We start from the raw sequence: 17562 nt of genomic DNA, 5'->3' as shown, positions 1-17562 counted from the left end.
ATTCCCAGATAGTTGAGAAGAACACTCACATAGGATATCTGAGAACCTAGCCAATCGTCCAGAAAAGGCAATACTGTGATACCCTTTGTCCTTAGATGTGCTACAATAACTGCCACATACTTTGTGAAAACGTAGTGCTGTTAGTAGTCCAAATGGCAATACTTTGTATTGGAATACCAAATCGCCCATGGCAAACCTCAGATACTTCCTTGGTACTCCCTGATGCCTATGTGAAATAAGCATCTTTTAAATCCAGTGTTGCAAGCCACTGCCTTTGGAATAGTAGTGGAAGTGTATCTTGCAACCATATCACTCATAACTTTTTTACGTAGACAAAAATGTTTAAAATGGTGCAAGTCCATGATGAGGCAGATCCTGCATCCCTTCTTGCAGATCTGGAAATAACAGGAATAGACTCCATCCTTTCATTTTGTCCACTGAATCAGGGAGATGGCTCCCTTACCCAACAAGTCTTTCACCTCTTCCATCAGAGATAGTGTTTCTCAAGTTATCTGACACCAGTGAAAACTGGCATAGTCTTGAACTCTATCACATACCCCATAGTAACTACCTTGAGGACTCAACCTTTTGATGTTCTATGTTGCCATGCTAGGGCATGGCTTGCCAGTTTGATCGAATGGGCAATTTTTGATGTTACTTGAGGTGACAGTGAGATAGAAATGGTATTGATTTGCCAGGTTAATGGTTGACTTACAGTTCTATCCAACATGTTTTGGGGCTTCTGGCCATTTGTTACACTGGCCCTGGTTGCTTTTGTTTTTATCGTAATTGGAACACTAATTTTTTATTTATTCGATTTCTATACCGCCCTTCCAAAAATGGGTCAGGGAGGTTTACACAGAGAAATAATAAATAAATACTTTGGATCCCTGTCCCCAAAGGGCTCACAACCTAAAAAGTAACATAAGATAGACACCAGCAACAGTCACTGGAGGTACTGTGCTGGGGGTGGCTAGGGCAAGTTACTCTCCCCCTGCTAAATAAAGATAATCACCATGTTAAAAGGTGCCTCTTTGCCAAGTTAGCAGGGCCTACCATTATATGGTTGAAACAGTTTTCTCTGCCATCCTGCTATTTGTAATTGAATTGTTGCTTTGAATAAGATTTAAATATTGAGGAAGAAGAGGAAGAAGACTATGCCATAAGTGATTTTGATGTAAATTTGAATTTATTTTTTAACTTTTCCATGGTGGCATCTGTCTCCTTGCTCAAGAAGCCCTTGCTGTCAAAGGGCAAGCCTTCTATTTTATCTTTCATATTGTATTGCAGAGACTGAACCGAGCCAAGCATGCCTCCTAAAGGATATAGCGATTAGGGATGTGTGAAACGTTTCGGGTACAAAACGATCTGTACCCGAAACAGCCAATTTTGGGTGATTCGGATCCGAACTGAATCACCCTTCTAGCCCTCCGAAATTTTTCGGAGCCGAAACTAATCACCCCCGTTTCGGCTCCGAAATATCTGTTTTGGCCCTCCATTTTGTGGCCAATAAATGCCTTCTTCCACCTCCACTTTGAGCAATGACGTCTATTTGAATTTCCCGCCTTTTTGCCTCCCATTGACTTCAATGCAAAAAGGTCTGATGTGACGTCTACTCGAATTTCGGGTCCCAGGGGCAAAATAGTGGGGTGGGGTGGTAGTGCCTAATGGGTGGAGGCTACCAACCTAATTGCAGAGGGATTGGGCAAAGGGCTGATTTTTGGTGAATTGTTGAAATTTACGTGTCTTTAAGGTTTTTCCTCATAAGGTGTAATGGAGCTTTCAGCAGCTCCATAACTGCACTTGGGGGGTGCTGGGGTGGCCCAGAGTGAGTGATGGTGTATTGCACATAGGGTGCCAACCACCCCCATGGGTTGCTAATCCATGGCATACAGGGTTCTGTTGTTTCTGAGGTATTGAGTGTGGATTCTATGATAGCAAATGAGATTTTCAATGAGACACCATGAATCCACTCTCATTTGCTATCATAGAATCTACACTCAGAATACCTCAGAAACAGAACCCTGTACCCCATGGGTTAGAAACCCATGGGGGTGGTTGGCACCCTATGTGCATTACACCACCACTCGCTCTGGGCCACCCCAGCACCCCCCAAGTGCACTTATGGGGCTGCTGAAAGCTCCATTATACCTTATGAGGAAAAACCTTAAAGATACGTAAATTTCAACAATTCACCAAAAATCAGCCCTCTGCCCAAATCCTTTGAAAAAATTCAGGTAGCTTCCTTGCCCCTACCCGGCACTACAACCAACCCCACACCGCTCTAGGCCACCCCTTTCCCCCCGACGTGAAGCGATACACCCTCCATTATACCTAATGGGGGGAAACCTTAAAGACACGTAAACTTCAACAATTCACCAAAAATCAGCCCTTTGGCCAATCCCTCTGCAATTTGGGTGGTAGCTTCCACCCATTAGGCACTACCACCCCATCCCACTCTTTTGGCCCCAGACCCGTTTTTTAATCCGAATCGATTCAGATTAATTCGGATCCGAATCGAATCAGGGGTGATTCGGAAGGGCCAGATTCGGATCCAAAACGAATCGGGGGCGTTTCGATTCGGATCCGAATCAAAACACCTAAAATCCAAATTGCACACCCCTAATAGCGATGGTCACCAACCTAGATTCTGTCTCTGCCAGATGATTGGCTATAGACAATTGCTGTCTAGTCACTGCAGTAGACTATGGTTTCTGCAAATCATTTCTGAAACTCCTCTGAAGAGAGTTTTTTGATGTCCAATTGGAGTTTCTCCCACAATCTATATATATAATTCTCCTGGGTATGCCTTGGAATGTGCGTCCCAGCACCCAGCTGATTGGCTGGGTGGCGGACGGGCCTGATTGGCTGAGGCGCACCCAGGAGGATTGGTTGCCACGGCAGCAGCAGTCCTGGCCGCAAAGGCCAGAGGCAGACCCCGCTCAGCTGTGGAGGCAAGGCCCAGAGTGGGGGGAGAAAGTGGGGAGGGCAGAAGTGACGGTGGGGAGGAGATGTTGGCTGGGCCTAGAAGTGGAGACTGGGGCAGAAGGTGGGGGGAAGAGGTAACCACCGGCACCAAAGAGCGCACAGATGCTCTGTGTGGGGCTGGCTAGTAAATAGTATATTTTCCATCCTGTAACATCCAATTTCTTTCTTGACAGCAGGTGTGGTGGGCCTCTTGCCTGACTTTGATGACATCGCACAATTACTACAGAATTTGGGACAGGATGCTTTAATAGCTAAGTAATTTCTATACGCGACAGCGGCCTTCTAGTCTCTTTGACGTAGGTGTAGATATATGGATAACTTCCCAAGCTGATTGTGCCGTGCATGAAATTACCAGTAGTAAGGGCAGTGCTACTGGATGGGTTTGAGAGGCAGCCATAAAATTATATACTGGGTCATCAAACATGTTAGACTGAGTTTTCAAGGCAAGACCTAGGGTTTCTGCCATCTCCTTATCCTGTAAGTGGTAGGCTTTCAGTTCCTCAGTTGGTGACATATGAGTTGCTAGAGAGACATCTGGTGAAGGGTCATTTGCTATATCTATGCTTTCAGGATCAGGTTCAAAATCTGAAGAGCTATTATGCTCATCTGATGACAATTGTGCTGGAGATGCTGAAACATCCACATCAACAGGATTAGCTGTTTTGTCTCTGACAGGGACCGCAGTTTATGTAATGGCAGAAGCTTTCTGAGCCTCTGCTGAAGGTGCCTTTTGAATGGTAGTGGTCACCAATGTGGGTTTTATTTTATGAAAGTTATCAAGAGAAGCAGATGTCTGTGTAGCTGATGCCCTAGAGCACAGCTTTTCTTTTAGCAAAGTCAATAAAGCATCACCTGCAGCAAAGGTTTTGACATGCACTGGATTTGTCAATGTAGAAGAGATTGTAAATGAGGTAGCCATCTGTCTCTGTGGGACCTCTGTGGGACCTCTCTGTGGGACCTCTGTGGGACTGTTTATCTTTCAATTTATATACCATTTTTCATTAAAATAATCTCAAAGCAGTTTACAATAAGAGTTAAAACAATACACAATTAAAATACAGAAAGTACAACTATTACTATAAATATAAAATTATATTTAAAAATTTAAAAACCTATATAAAACAATAATACACAAAACACTGAGCAGAAGTAAAAACTAATCTCATTTAAAAGCCTGGGTGAAAGCAGTGGAGTTAAAGTTGCATTCCTGATCCTAACTAACCTTAGTTTAACGTGTGAACACGTGTATCTTTGCACATACTTAATATATTTAAGTTAATGTATTTATATAAAACAGCTGCAGAGCACATATATCAGCCAAAGAAGTCAGAAATTCCAAGCAAACACAGCCTTTAAATGCACAAATGTAGAAGTATATTTGGAAAAGTGACGTCTATACTTAGTGCCTAAAAGAGCATATTCTTTCAGAGCACAGGCTTGCAAGTTATAATTAACGTATCAGAAAATCATATCATCGGTCTTCAGATAACATGCATTCGTTTTTTCTTTTAGGGCCAAAAGGCATTATATAAGTCTCAGCTAAGCTGAAATTCATACATGTCAGGAGTTACATTTATGTAAACCTTTCCTCTGAAATTACTAACCTTTTTTGAACATTCTGAAGCTCTCTCTGTAAGTTCTTCTATCTTCTTTTGTTCAATACAAACATCTAGTAGAAAAGCGATATTTTAAAAGTACTTTTGATCATTTTTCACAAGTCACTCAACATCACTGGTCCAATCAGTCCCCCAGCTGACATCTGGCTCACATCCCTCCCACAGGAGTGCTACCTCAGTTGAATCAATAGGGACGAATACAGTATTTGAAACTGACTCAATTCTCCAATTTTACTTCTCTTTGCAAAGTAAACTCTATAGTAGAGGCCAATTCTTTAGTGGCCATTTTATGTTGACAAAAGCCCATAAAGTGTGTTTCTTAAACTTCTGTATTGCCTTAACAAAAGATATTCCAGGTGGTGCACTCCAAAACTGAATACACATCATCAAAACTGACCAATTACTATTACTATTTATTTATTTATTTATATTTATTATTAAAACTTTTATACCGCCCTTCCAAAAGGCTCAGGGCGGTTTACATTAAAAGTTATTAACCACTATTCAACTTCTCAAAGCAGTTAGGGGAAAAAAGAATACTAACGTACTATTCCCTGTAGTCAAAAGGTTCACAATCTAAAAAGATTCACAAGGTAGACATTAGCAACAGTCACTAGAAGAATGTTGTACTGAGTTGGATAAGGCCAGCTGCTCTTTCCCTGCTTAATATATGTATATCATATTTTATATTTGTAAGGTGCTATTTTGAAAAGTGCCTTTTTGCCAAAATAGCAGGGGCAAATTAAAACAGATACTATTTCAAACAGGTACAGATCAACAGAAGGCAAAACAAAAATGAAAAACCCACAGCACTGATGACTGGATAATTCCATGAGTCCTCAAGATAAATCTTATAGTCAAAGAGAATGATGTGCACAGAAAAGTGTCTGTCTGGGCCTCATATGGGGAAGTAGTTCTATAGCCTGGGCACAGTTACCAAGGCGGACTTGTCCTGAGGAGCTGCCAACCTATTTCATTTTTTTCTATGTTAGAGATAAAAATTCTGAATACATTGGAACCAGGATAATTTTGCAAGTTGTTCAAGGTCACTCTGAATACTGACTGCACTAAAGAAAGTGTGTGTGTGTGTGTGTGTGTGTGTGTGTGTGTGTGTGTGTATAAAACTGCTCATAAAAGTGAAAGTTATTTAGAAGTTTCCATGTTCCATATTGACAAAAACCAATTTCTTATCCTAAAGTATCCTTAAACACACATCTTCAAACCTCTGTAGAATATAAACTAAATTATTCTTTGGTGGTGGCCGTGTTGAATATTTTATCTTGCAAGTTTTCCTCAAAGTTTTGAGAAGACTACCCCACAATTAATTTATTCTCCAGTATATTAAAGTGCCACCAGACTTTGTCAAATGAAGAGGTACACAATACTTTTATTTGGCCTCTACTATTATGTTAGCACAAAAATGCAAGACCAAGACAGCTGGAGGGCCTATGAATTCTTCAGAAAACAAAGATGGACAAGGGTGGGATCAAGGGTGGTGACCCATTGGGCAATGAAGATTTCTAAAGGTGTAGAAATGTATAAATATGTTGTTGTATAGCCTCTAGTTGGTCAAACAGTAGCGGGTGAAGGGACAGAAACATTTCCTCAAGCAGATCAAAGGAGCTGGTTAAAGCCCCCTGTAAACATCAACATTATTTACCAGTTTAAGCAAATCATCTAATTGCAAGGTGTATGTCAATGAAAAATCTGTTTTAACCATCAAGGTTCAGCAAGTTTAATGCAGTGGCTAAAACGTTTGGCGCTATCACATAAGCTTCCTTCTAAGACATGAACTCAGAGAATAAAAAAGGAAAAATGACAACTCAGCTGATAACTGTTCATGCCTTAATCTTTTAGCTTGAAAAAGGGCTTAAAAGCATTGTGCATGTTGTGCATGTCCCAACTACCTCTGCATTTACAATCAGATACACATTAGGTTTAGAATCCATGAGAAGTCCTAGGAGATTCTGATGGGTTTTTTTATTTCAATCCACCATGTGAAGTATGAGTCAATCTATTAGCACCACTCCTTTACCACAATACTTCTGTGGATTCTTATAAGATTCACAATGTTCAAACAAGTGGAAGGTACGCTTCATTAATTCGGCTTAGAACTTCCTTCTTTATTTATTTTATTATTTATTATTAAAACTTTTATACCGCCCTTCCAAAAGGCTCAGGGCGGTTTACATTAAAACACCTTAAAATCAGTTAATAATTAAAAGAAAAATTATAAAACATAACAATGATTAACAATTAAAAACATCATAAAACTACAATTAAACAATCAAAACAATTTAAAAACAAATTTTAAAAAGCTGGGAAAGCCTGGCTGAAGAGATGTGTTTTCAGGTGTTTTCTGAAAATTGCCAGAGATGGGGAGGATCGTATCAGCAGGGAGCACATTCCACAATCTCGGGGCAGCAGCCGAAAAGGCCCGTCTCTGTGTAGCCACCAAACGAGTTGGTGGCAACTGGAGACGGACCTCCTCAAGTGACCTCAGTGGCCGGTGGGGCTCATAGCGAAGAAGACGCTCTCTTAGATACCCAGGGCCTAAGCCGTTTAAGGCTTTATAAGTAATAACTAGCACTTTGTATTTTGCCCGGAAACCTACTGGCAGCCAGTGTAACTCCATCAACAAAGGAGTAATGTGGTCTCTCCAAGATGACCCAGAGACCAACCTGGCTGCCGCATTCTGGACCAACTGAAGTTTCCGGACTACGTACAAAGGCAGCCCCACGTAGAGCACATTACAGAAGTCCAGTCTGGAGGTTACCAACAAATGTACCACTGTTTTGAGGTCACTGATCTCAAGAAACGGGCGCAGCTGGCGTATCAGCCGAAGCTGATAGAAGGCACTCCTGGCCACCGCCTCAACCTGAGAAACCAAGGAGAGACGTTGATCCAGAAGTACTCCCAGACTGCGAACCTGTTCCTTTTGGGGAAGTGTGACCCCATCTAGAACAGACAGATCAAAATCGTCTCTAGAGTTCCGACCCCGCACAATAAGTACCTCAGTCTTATCTGGATTCAGCTTCAGTTTATTCTCCCTCATCCAGCCCATTACTGCTTCCAGGCAGGCATTTAGGGAGGATATACCAACTCCTGAAGAAGTTGACATGGAGAAATAGATCTGGGTGTCATCAGCATACTGGTAACACCCAGCTCCAAATCCCCTGATGATCTCTCCCAGTGGTTTCATGTAGATGTTAAAAAGCATTGGAGAGAGTATGGAGCCTTGAGGAACACCATACCTAAGCTCAGATTTTGAAGAGCAACAATCTCCAATCGACACCATCAGGAATCTATCTAAGAGGTAGGAGCGGAACCACTGAAAAACAGTGCCTCCCACCCCCAACACCCTCAGACGTTCCAGAAGGATACTATGGTTGATAGTATCGAAAGCCGCCAAGAGATCCAAGAGGACCAACAGAGTCACACTTCCTCTGTCCATTGCCAATTGGTAGGGGTGTGCACGGAACTGCAGAGCTGCGGTCCGGCACTGGGGTGGGGGGTTCCATCAAGGGCGGGGGGGGCTTTACTTACCCCTCCCATGCTTTCCACACGCTGCAGCTGTAATTATTCTAATAATCGCTCCTCCGTTGGCGGCTCCTCCGATGGCTCCTCCAGTTAAAAAAATGGCCGCCCCCTTGTAGCCCCGGCCCCCTGCTGCTGCTGCCCCCTTGAAACCCCCTCCCGCCCCCTTAAATCTCGCCCTGGGCCCCGATCGATAACTTCAGAGGCGAGCGGGCGGGCGGCGGGGAGATATCCTCCCGCCCCCTTCCCTGCCGGGCTCAGGCTGCAAATGACTTTAGGAAGGCTTCTGCGCACGCAGAAGCCTTCCTAAAGTCATTTGCCGCCTGAGCCCGGCAGGGAAGGGAGCAGGAGGACATCCCCCCGCCGCCCATTTCCCTGCCGGTCTGCAAAGGTAAAAGTACTTTTGCAAAAGTACTTTTACTTTTGCAAAAGTAAAAGTACTTCTGCAGACCGGCAGGGAAACGGGCGGCGGGGGGATGTCCTCCTGCTCCCTTCCCTGCTGGGCTCAGGAGTTTCTCCACCGAAGTGGCTCCCCCAAAGAGGCAACCCCCTTTGGTGTCGCCCCTTCGGTGGGGGGCCCGCCGCCACTGGCAGTCTTCCTATATAGGCTGAGCAGTAAGCTCAGCAGGTGGAACTAGGAAAAAACTGCCCACTCACCCTTACAACCCCAGTCCTGCAAAGCCTCTCCACAAGCAGTCCTGGGGGAGGCAGATGGCAACCAACGAGGGCAGAAGAGAAGAGGCAAACACCCCAGTCTCACACCCTGGGGGAGATGGAATCCTCTTCTCCAGCAGGCTTCTTTAATAAATGTTCTGTTCATTAATAAGCAGTCTTTTGGTTCACTAATTTAATCAACTGGCACGGACATCAGAAACATATTCTGTGTGCCAGTTATTGCAATTGACCATATTCTCAGTTACTGGCATCAGGAGTAAATTGTGGCAGTTAGTCTGCATGTCTTACATTAGATTTGTTGAGACCTTGGTTAACCTATGCAAATACTTTGGCATTTGAGGATTACTGACCAGTTCTTGTTGAGGGGTTTGGTACTGGTCAATCATTTTCAAGGTCTCATTCCCTTGAGAGATTTTTGAGTGCATTCCTCAGATTCTCCAAGTACCAGGCTTGCTTTTCACCAACATTTTTATTTGTAGCTATACACCCAAGATGCTTTGTGTCCACAGCTAAAAATTTCAACTTTGATTATGACAAGCATGTGCAAATTTGCATGTCTGGTGCTGTGTGCAAACAGTCTTCATAAGTTCAAAAATTAGGAAAGTGGTACTCAGAACAGGTCTCCTTGGAAATTTGGGCAGTTGTCTCCATTTTTTAAAAAACAAGACTTTTTTTGTATCAAGCAACAATGTAAAACACGTACCCATTAAATGACTGAAGTCTACATCCAATCTTTTACGATAAGTAAAATCTGGATCCGTTCCACTTCTATGTAAGACTATCTGTGAAACACACTCATCAATTAACTTGAAGTACAAGGGCCTGCACAAGGAGAAAAAAATTGGGTGTTATTTTTTTTTAAGTGATAGTACTGCTCTGTGAATGAACAGCTACAAAGACTTTGCTTCATACTGCAAATTATGTTACTGTTGAGAACCACGGATTTGACACGGCAATTGCAAAAAAAGGCAATTTAAGTAAGCCATCATGGGGGGGGGAGCACTCTTTAGGATTAAAAAATTCTGACGTAACACTGCTTTTCCTTGAGTTGGCATTATCTTGCCTCATGTAGCCAAGACACATGCCAGTACTAATCCGGATTTGAGCTTAACCATGATTTGAAACCCGATTCAAAATCTGGTTAAGACTGACCTCTGGTTAGCCTTAGCAGCCATGCTGACATAACCTTTAAACATTGTCTGGGTCAGAGTGGGTAGGAGAAGAGTGCTTGAAAATGAGTGCAGAGTGCAGTACCATAGTCCTTTCCCAAAGCCTTTCAGGCTGATTAAAAAAGGAAGGCATGCGTGTGTTTCCTGCAATATTTCCATTTGAGCTCAAGTTGCTTATTACCCTCCACACAAGCATCTCCAGGTTCTTCCTAGTTTCTCTTTACTTTAGCAACATAACCTACATAACTTGGGGGGGGGGGGCAGATTCACATCACAATCTCTGCATCTCACTATATAAGTAGACAGTGTGTCACTTAATAGCCAATTGGAATCAGCTCCATTTGCATGTTATTGAAGCAATAGTAACTGCTCACAAATAGTCTGCTCATTTAAGTAATGTAACATCGACCAAATAGTGAGGTCAATTCCATTTCCAAATGAGTCAAAATCCCACCCCGCTACCCGACATTGCGTGTGTCCATGTGTGCGTGCACCGCTCCTATCAACTTCGTAATGCCTGAACCAACATATACCACACTGGGTACAGTTCCAGGGACACACAGGAACACCTCAACGGCCTAGTTTGTGATTATGTCATCCACTTCGATTCAAGATGGCAGACGCATAAACCTTTGAGGCACAAGTGGGCTAACTTGTGAACCACCTAACCGATTTGGACCAAATTTGCTACGATTGTAGGGACACATAGGGACACCTCAATGACGTAGTTTGTGATGTCATCCTCCATGATCTAAGATAGCCAACACGTGAACATTTGAGGTGTAATAGGTCTAACTTGTGGACCTCAATTTGAACCAAATTTAGTCCAGTTGTAGTGATAGTGAAAGAAAAGTAGGCAGATCAGTTCTTACTACAACTTGTTTTTGTACAGGAGCAGCTTGCCCCAAAATGTTCCCCAGTACTACGGGCTTCCTTCTTGCTTGAAGTATACCCCACACAGCCAATCAGGGAGGGAAGAGCTTCTCCCTCAACTCCAGTCTGGCCAAATTCAGCCTCCAGTGCTGCATTTGGACAAAAAGTATGCTCGCTGGACCCTGTTTGAAGCAGTGAAACTCACTACAAACCAAGGGTTCAAATTAGAGTCTCATCAGCACAACAGGACTGGGGTTGGCTGGGTTCTGATGTAACAGGTAAGGAAACCACAGGTCCCTCCCCTATTACGTGTGAATGCGGCCAGAGACTCCTCAGTTCTGCCTATCTATTTATCTCTGCATATGGGTGCATTTGCTTGGTAAACCTGCACTTAACTTGATCCTCTAGACAAGCTTCAGAGCTCCCACAAAACTCACCAGTCTAGTCTGGTCCTCCTTTAGTTACACCGTTCAACCCATGGTTAATTTCAAAAACCAAGTGATCAGATGAAAACTGCATAAGCCCTTACAGTAAAATAGACAGGCAAGAGATGCTGCACGTTTTCCTTACCGTACACAATAGTCATTTCTTATGAGCAAGAGATGCTGAAGTATGGAGAGAAAACAGCCTTCTGCACTTGTGTTTTTCACTGTGTTCCATACCACATTGTAAACATCATTCGCTTCAGTAATCGAGTCAAGGAAAATACAATATCTGCAATTGCTATTTGTAGATCATACAGCTATTTTACCTATACAATATTTTATTTTAAAACGGTAAATATTTTCATTTAATGCAAAATGCCTAAGCTGGTATGGACAACTCTCATGCACAGTCCAAATTGCCTTACTGCAAAGGACAATCTGCATTTTCTGAAATCTGAACTTTACATTTATTTATGGATATCAGCATGACAAACTTTTTCAAAAGATGTACTGATATAACAAAAGAGAATGTAGCAGTTGCATGAGAATCTGTTGCAAAAAGGTGTACTGATATAACAAAAGAAGATGTAGCAGTTGTCCATAAAACCTAAATTTCAAACACACACATAAAATGGTAATGCATCCCAGCAATTATGCTAATCACTGAGCTAAATGTTTTAGGGGTTTTTTTCTTCTTTCAAAAGGATATTCTAGTTCTGATCTGATATCTTCTAAACGATGGGAGAATTCAACCATATCTTCTTCTTTGTGTTCACTGAAAACTTTGAGCTGAATATCCAAAGCATCATTCTTTATGCAGTTCAATTGCTATAGTAAAAAAGAAGTACAATAGAGCTTAATTAATAACTAAGGTTGCTTACCTGTAACTTTGGTTCTTCTAGTGGCCATATGTCCTTTTACACCAATGGGCTATGTGCCTGTGCAGAGACCTCGTCGGAACCTAACAAGCTCAATTCTCCTGCTTTGGGTGGGAACCCCGCCCCCAGCCACTATATACTATATCATCTGGAGAGGTCCATCTGCAGTTGCCACCAGCTTGTCTGGTGGCCACTCAGGGACGGGCCTTCTCCACTGCTGCCCTGAGGCTTTGGAATGCGCTCCCTAGTGAAATAAGATCCTCCTCATCTCTGACAGCTTTTTAAAAGTATTTAAAGATGCATCTGTTCACCCAGGCTTTTAATTAATATTGTTTTAATGGTTTTAATGCTGTTTTAAAATATTGTTCTAACAATTTTAAATTGTTGTGGCTTTTTAAACTTTTTGTTTTTGTTTCAAATAATGTTTTACTTTCTGTTTTTATTTTGTTGTAAACCACCCAGAGACGGGGAGGACAGGAGGGCATGTAGAAGGACAGATGACCAATAGAAGAACCAAAGTTACAGGTAAGCAACCTGTAGTTCTTCGACGTGGTCTCTGTCTTTTACACAAATGGGCACATAACAAGCTAGCACCCAAGGAGGAGGGAAGAAACAGAAGCAATATGTAATCTGCCAGAAGTATTTATTTCAGAAACAAGTGCATCAACTGAAAATAGAGTGCAGGTAACTCCTGTCAAATGCAGCATCATTCCGTGCCTGGCATCAATAGCATAATGACGGATAAAGGAGTGGGGCAAAGCCCAAGTAGCTGCCTGGCAGATAGCGTCCAAGGGGACTGCATGATCAAAGGCAACAGAAGCCGCCACGGACCTAACTGAGTGTGCCTTAACTGTCATAGGCAACTGCTTATGAGCCAGTTGATAGCAAAGCTCAATTGTTGAGACCATCCATCTAGACATGGATTGGGCAGACACTTGGAGACCTTTACATGGCCCATCATACAGAACAAACAGGGAAGGAGTTTTTCTCCATTCAGCAAATCTCTGGACATAGAAGGATAATGCCTTCTAACGTCCAAACGATGCAACCTGTGCTCCGCATCCGAGGAAGGGTTCTGGAAAAACACAGCCAAAGTGAGTGGCAACAAACAGTGAAACCTAGAAGCCAGCTTAGGAAGGAATTGGACATCGGGCCTGAGCACAACCTTGTCCTTGTGAAACTGGAGATATGGCGGATCAACTCTCAGGGTCTGCAATTCACTCACCCGCCTAGTGGAGGTGACGGCCACCAGAAAGGCAACCTTCCAGGTCAGGAGACGGGGGTCAATGGAAGCCAAAGGCTCAAAAGGAGGCTATAGCAAACCGGCAAAAACCACAGACAAGTCCCAGGCCTGAGACATAACAGGGTCGTCCGGAAAAACATGGGACAAACCTTTCAGGAAGCTTTTAACTAACGGATCTTTAAACCAAGGAACCCGGGTTGTCAAGGAATGCACCACAATGGCAGCTAAATGTACCCTAAGGGACATGAGTTTCAACCCAGACTAAGGGAGAGCAGATATATACAGTCATCCTGCACAGAGGGATTAAATGCATCGAACCCATGCAGAGCAGCAGACAAACAGAAGCGAGTCCATTTACGGCCATAGGATTTCTGTGTGGACTGCTTCCTGGCCGCAAGCAAAATGCCCCTGAGTCTCAGCAGGAAGTCGGCAGGACCTTCCAGGCTGTCAGGTGCAAGAGCCGAACATCCGGGTGGAGCACCTGTCCCAAGGGTTGGAAACCAAGGCCTCCTGGGCCACCATGGAGCTATCAAGATGGCCCTGGCAGATCCACCCTCAGTTTGCACAGGACCCTCGGAATGAGGGGTAACAGAGGGACCATGTACAGTAGAGGGCCTGTCCAAGATAGAACAAAGGCATCTCCTAGAGAGCTCTCCCCTCCCCCTCCCCTGGAGCAATATAGGGCACATGGAGCATTGTCCTGGGAAACAAACATATGCAAAGTTCGAGCACCCCATTTTACAAACAGGTCCCTGAGAACCCCGTAGTCCGAGGATCACTCGTGGGAGACCGTCATAATCCGACTCAACGTGTCCACCTGGACATTCAAGGAACCCTGGATGTAGGCCGCATGAGGCAATACCTCGTGTGTCACACACCAGTGCCAAAGGTCCAGTGACAGGAACAAAAGGCTCCTCGAAGATGTGTGGCCCTGTCGATTGCCGCAGGCTTTCACTGCCGTATTGTCCATTTGTCTCATCACCAATCAGCCCACGATCATGGGCAAGAACCCTTTGAGTGGATTGAGTATGGCCAACAACTCCAAATAGTTGATGTGCCGGGTCCTCTCAGGTGAAATCCGTCCAAGTGTGCCCCACAAACGAACTCTGACACATCAGTCATAATCACCCAACTTGACCGGGGAGCCTGGAAAGGGGTGCTAGTGTTCAGATGGCAAATCTCATTCCACCATGCTGCAGTCTGTCGCACCCACCGAGGAGGCGTGCACTCCAAATGAGCGGGATCCCAAAGGGGATCGAATACGTCCAAGAACAACCTTTGAATGATGTGCATCCCAAGGCGTGCTTGAGGGAGCACATAAGTGGTTAGGGACGTGCATGGAACTGGCTGGCCCAGTTTTGTTCGAATCCGGACCAGACTCGAACCCAATCGGGCCAGTTCAGTCCGGCACCCCCTTGAACCCCCTCCCAGCTTGGTTAGGTCCAGGAGGGTTCACGCACTTTTAAAAGATAAAATAAATGAATAAATAACCTTTAAAAAAAACTTTTACACCCCTCCAGGGAGCTCCTGGATGAGGCGGGGGGGTCCACGGAGGGTCCCCCTCCCCCCATCGGCCTTCAATATTTCTCCCTCTGGCCAATTCAGGCGCTCTTCGGCCCGGGCCTCACAGGCGCAGTGTGCAGGCATGCGGTCTCCAAAACAGCCGCTGGGTGAAGGCCAAAAACCAGGCAAAGAGCTGGCCGAACCTGCCCAAGAGGGGCATATTGAAGGCCGGCGAGGGGAGGGGAAACCTCCGCAGACACCCCCCCCAGCTAACTCCCCGGAGATGACTTAAGTGGGTTTGGGGGGGGGGTTACTGGTCTGCAAGCCCGGGGGTGTCTGGTCTGGGGTCAAACCGAACAGTGGGTGGTTTGGTTCAACCCTGAACCATCGAACTGAACCTGCTCAGTGTTGAACTGGCTCGACACTGAGCCAGTCCACACACCCCTATAAGTGGTGGCAGCAACAAGCCATATGCAACAAGTGCTGCAACAAGCACACAGTCTGTGGGTCCCCGGCTAGAAAGGTAGCAGCCAGCCTCCTGAGAGTACTCTCTGGGAAGGAGACCTTCTCCAAAGCCACATCGAAGATCAGCCCTATGAACTGCATCCTGCAGGTAGGTTCTAGCTGAGATTTCTCGAAATTGATCTGAAAACCCAGACCCTGAAGAGTATCCGCGACTGTCTCAAGGGCGTCAAGGACCACTCATCTGGTGCTTGCCAGGACGAGCCAATCATCCAAATATGGTAGAACCTGTAACCCTCATTCCTGCAGGAAAGCCACCACTGGGGCTATGCATTTTGTAAAAACCCTCAGCGCCATCATGAGGCCAAACGGTAAGGCTTTGAATCGATAGGAGATCCCCTCTATCTGGAAGCACAGGAAGTGCCGATGCTGAGGGCGTATCGAGATTTGATAATACGCATCCTTCAAGCCTAGGGAGACCATCCACATGTCTTCTTCCAGGATGCCCAGTATATTCGGTACTGTCAGCATCAGGAAATGCCTGTATACCAGGTGCCTGTTCAGGGCCCTGAGGTCCAGTATAGGACACCGACCTCCATCTGGTTTCAGCACAATAAAGTACCGGGAATAGAAACCGGGCCTCTCCGGATTAGTGACCCGTTCTATCACATCTTTCAACAGGAGAGCGGAGATCTCCTGGGCCAGTTCCGGAGTATACAGAGTAGTCACAACCCCGGACATGGGTGGCGTCCCGCAGAACTCGAGGGCATAGCCCTAACATGACTGTGAGGACCCGCTGGTCCGTGGTCACCTCGTCCCAGCTCGCCAAAAATGGGGCCAGGCAAGTCCGAAAGCTCCGCAAGTCAGTTTTTCAGAGGCCAGCTTACTAGGCTGGGGGCCTGGTTTGTATTGGGACTGGTACTTGTTGCCACAAAAGGAACATTTGGACGAAGGTTGCTGCTGAGAAGGTTGCTTCTCTTGTTGATAAGAGGAACCACCTAGAAGACTTCTGCAGCTTGGGGGTCGAAGAAAAATAAGACATGGACTTCACCGTGTTCCTCAGCTTCTGGACCTTTTGAACCGTGTCATCCGTCTGTTGCACGAAGAGGCTAGAACCCTCAAAGGGAAGGTCCTTGACCCTAGCATGGGCCTCGTAGGTCAGTCCAGAGGAACACAGGCAGGCATGCCACCTGAGAGCCACAGATGTGGCCATTACCTTGACCACGCACTCCACTGAATGTCTAGCTGAGTAAAGTTCTTGTTTTGCCACTTGTACCACCTCTCGGAGGAACACCTTAGCCGGATCACGCTTGTCCTGTGGCAGTAGATCCGAAAAGAAGACCAGCTTCTCCCACAGAAAGTGTTTATAATTGGCATTGTAGGACGGATAGTTGGCCACCCATAAGTGGAGAGCCGAGACTGAGTAAAACCTCCTCCCAAAGGAGTCCAAATTTCTGCCCTCGTCACCCAACATCGACTGGCTGTGACCCCTGGTCTTCTGCAGAGACGCCTTGACGACAATAGAATTAGGGGTGGGATGATTCTTTAAGAAAGCTGTATCATCCTGTGGTTGCACCCTATAGAAGTTCTCCAAGTGTCTAGTAGGTTGTGAAAGGGTCACGGGCCTTTTCCAATAACCCCCGCATGACCCCCAACAAAGCCGAGTTAAGCGATAAAGCAGCCGGTACCTTGGCCCCTGCATCAATGAGGCTGAACAAGGGTTCTAATTCCCCTTTCTGTTGCATACCGAGGCTCACTCGCAGGGAAGAAGCCAGACGGGCCACATACACAGAGTACTGCTTGTAGTCCTCCGATAGAGAAACGGCTTCGAATCAGATTGTATATCCAAAGGGGACGATCCCGGGAAACAACTCCCAATCCTGGAGAACAAGGATAGCTTTCACAGTTGAATTCGTGAGGAGCCAAAGAATCCTAGTCCAAGGCTGTCAAAATCGTAGAGGACTCTGGCTTGCTTCCCATAACATCTGGTACCGAGGCGGGAGGTCTGACAGCACCTGAACAGGAAGCGATGGCTGTTGCAGAACCAGAGTTGCAGAGTGCTCCGGCTGATCTCAAGAGGAGCACTGTGGGGATAGAGAGCGAGGCCTCCCCTCCGAGTATGAGTGGGGCTCACGCCAATCCCCAACAATTCCAGGTCTCCTGTACGCGGGCCCCTCCAGGTATCTAGAGCCA

At 45.3% G+C, this 17562-nt stretch overlaps 1 protein-coding gene across 3 annotated transcripts in view; it reads right to left on the bottom strand.

The window, feature by feature from the left end:
- The window catches only part of DIAPH3 (diaphanous related formin 3), a 248685-nt gene that overhangs the window by 187864 nt on the left and 43259 nt on the right, over positions 1-17562 (bottom strand). For all 3 annotated transcript variants that reach the window (XM_053311038.1, XM_053311039.1, XM_053311040.1), the window contains 4 exons: positions 11993-12111; positions 11429-11545; positions 9520-9638; positions 4593-4657 (listed from right to left, as the gene is read on the bottom strand). In XM_053311038.1, coding sequence (XP_053167013.1) covers positions 4593-4657; positions 9520-9638; positions 11429-11545; positions 11993-12111 — 420 coding nt within the window. The remainder of the gene's footprint in view (positions 1-4592; positions 4658-9519; positions 9639-11428; positions 11546-11992; positions 12112-17562) is intronic.

The sequence above is a fragment of the Hemicordylus capensis genome, chromosome 3 (assembly GCF_027244095.1).
Source record: "Hemicordylus capensis ecotype Gifberg chromosome 3, rHemCap1.1.pri, whole genome shotgun sequence".
In the NCBI taxonomy this organism is placed as follows: domain Eukaryota; kingdom Metazoa; phylum Chordata; class Lepidosauria; order Squamata; family Cordylidae; genus Hemicordylus; species Hemicordylus capensis.
This window is presented reverse-complemented; position numbering and strand designations above follow the sequence as displayed.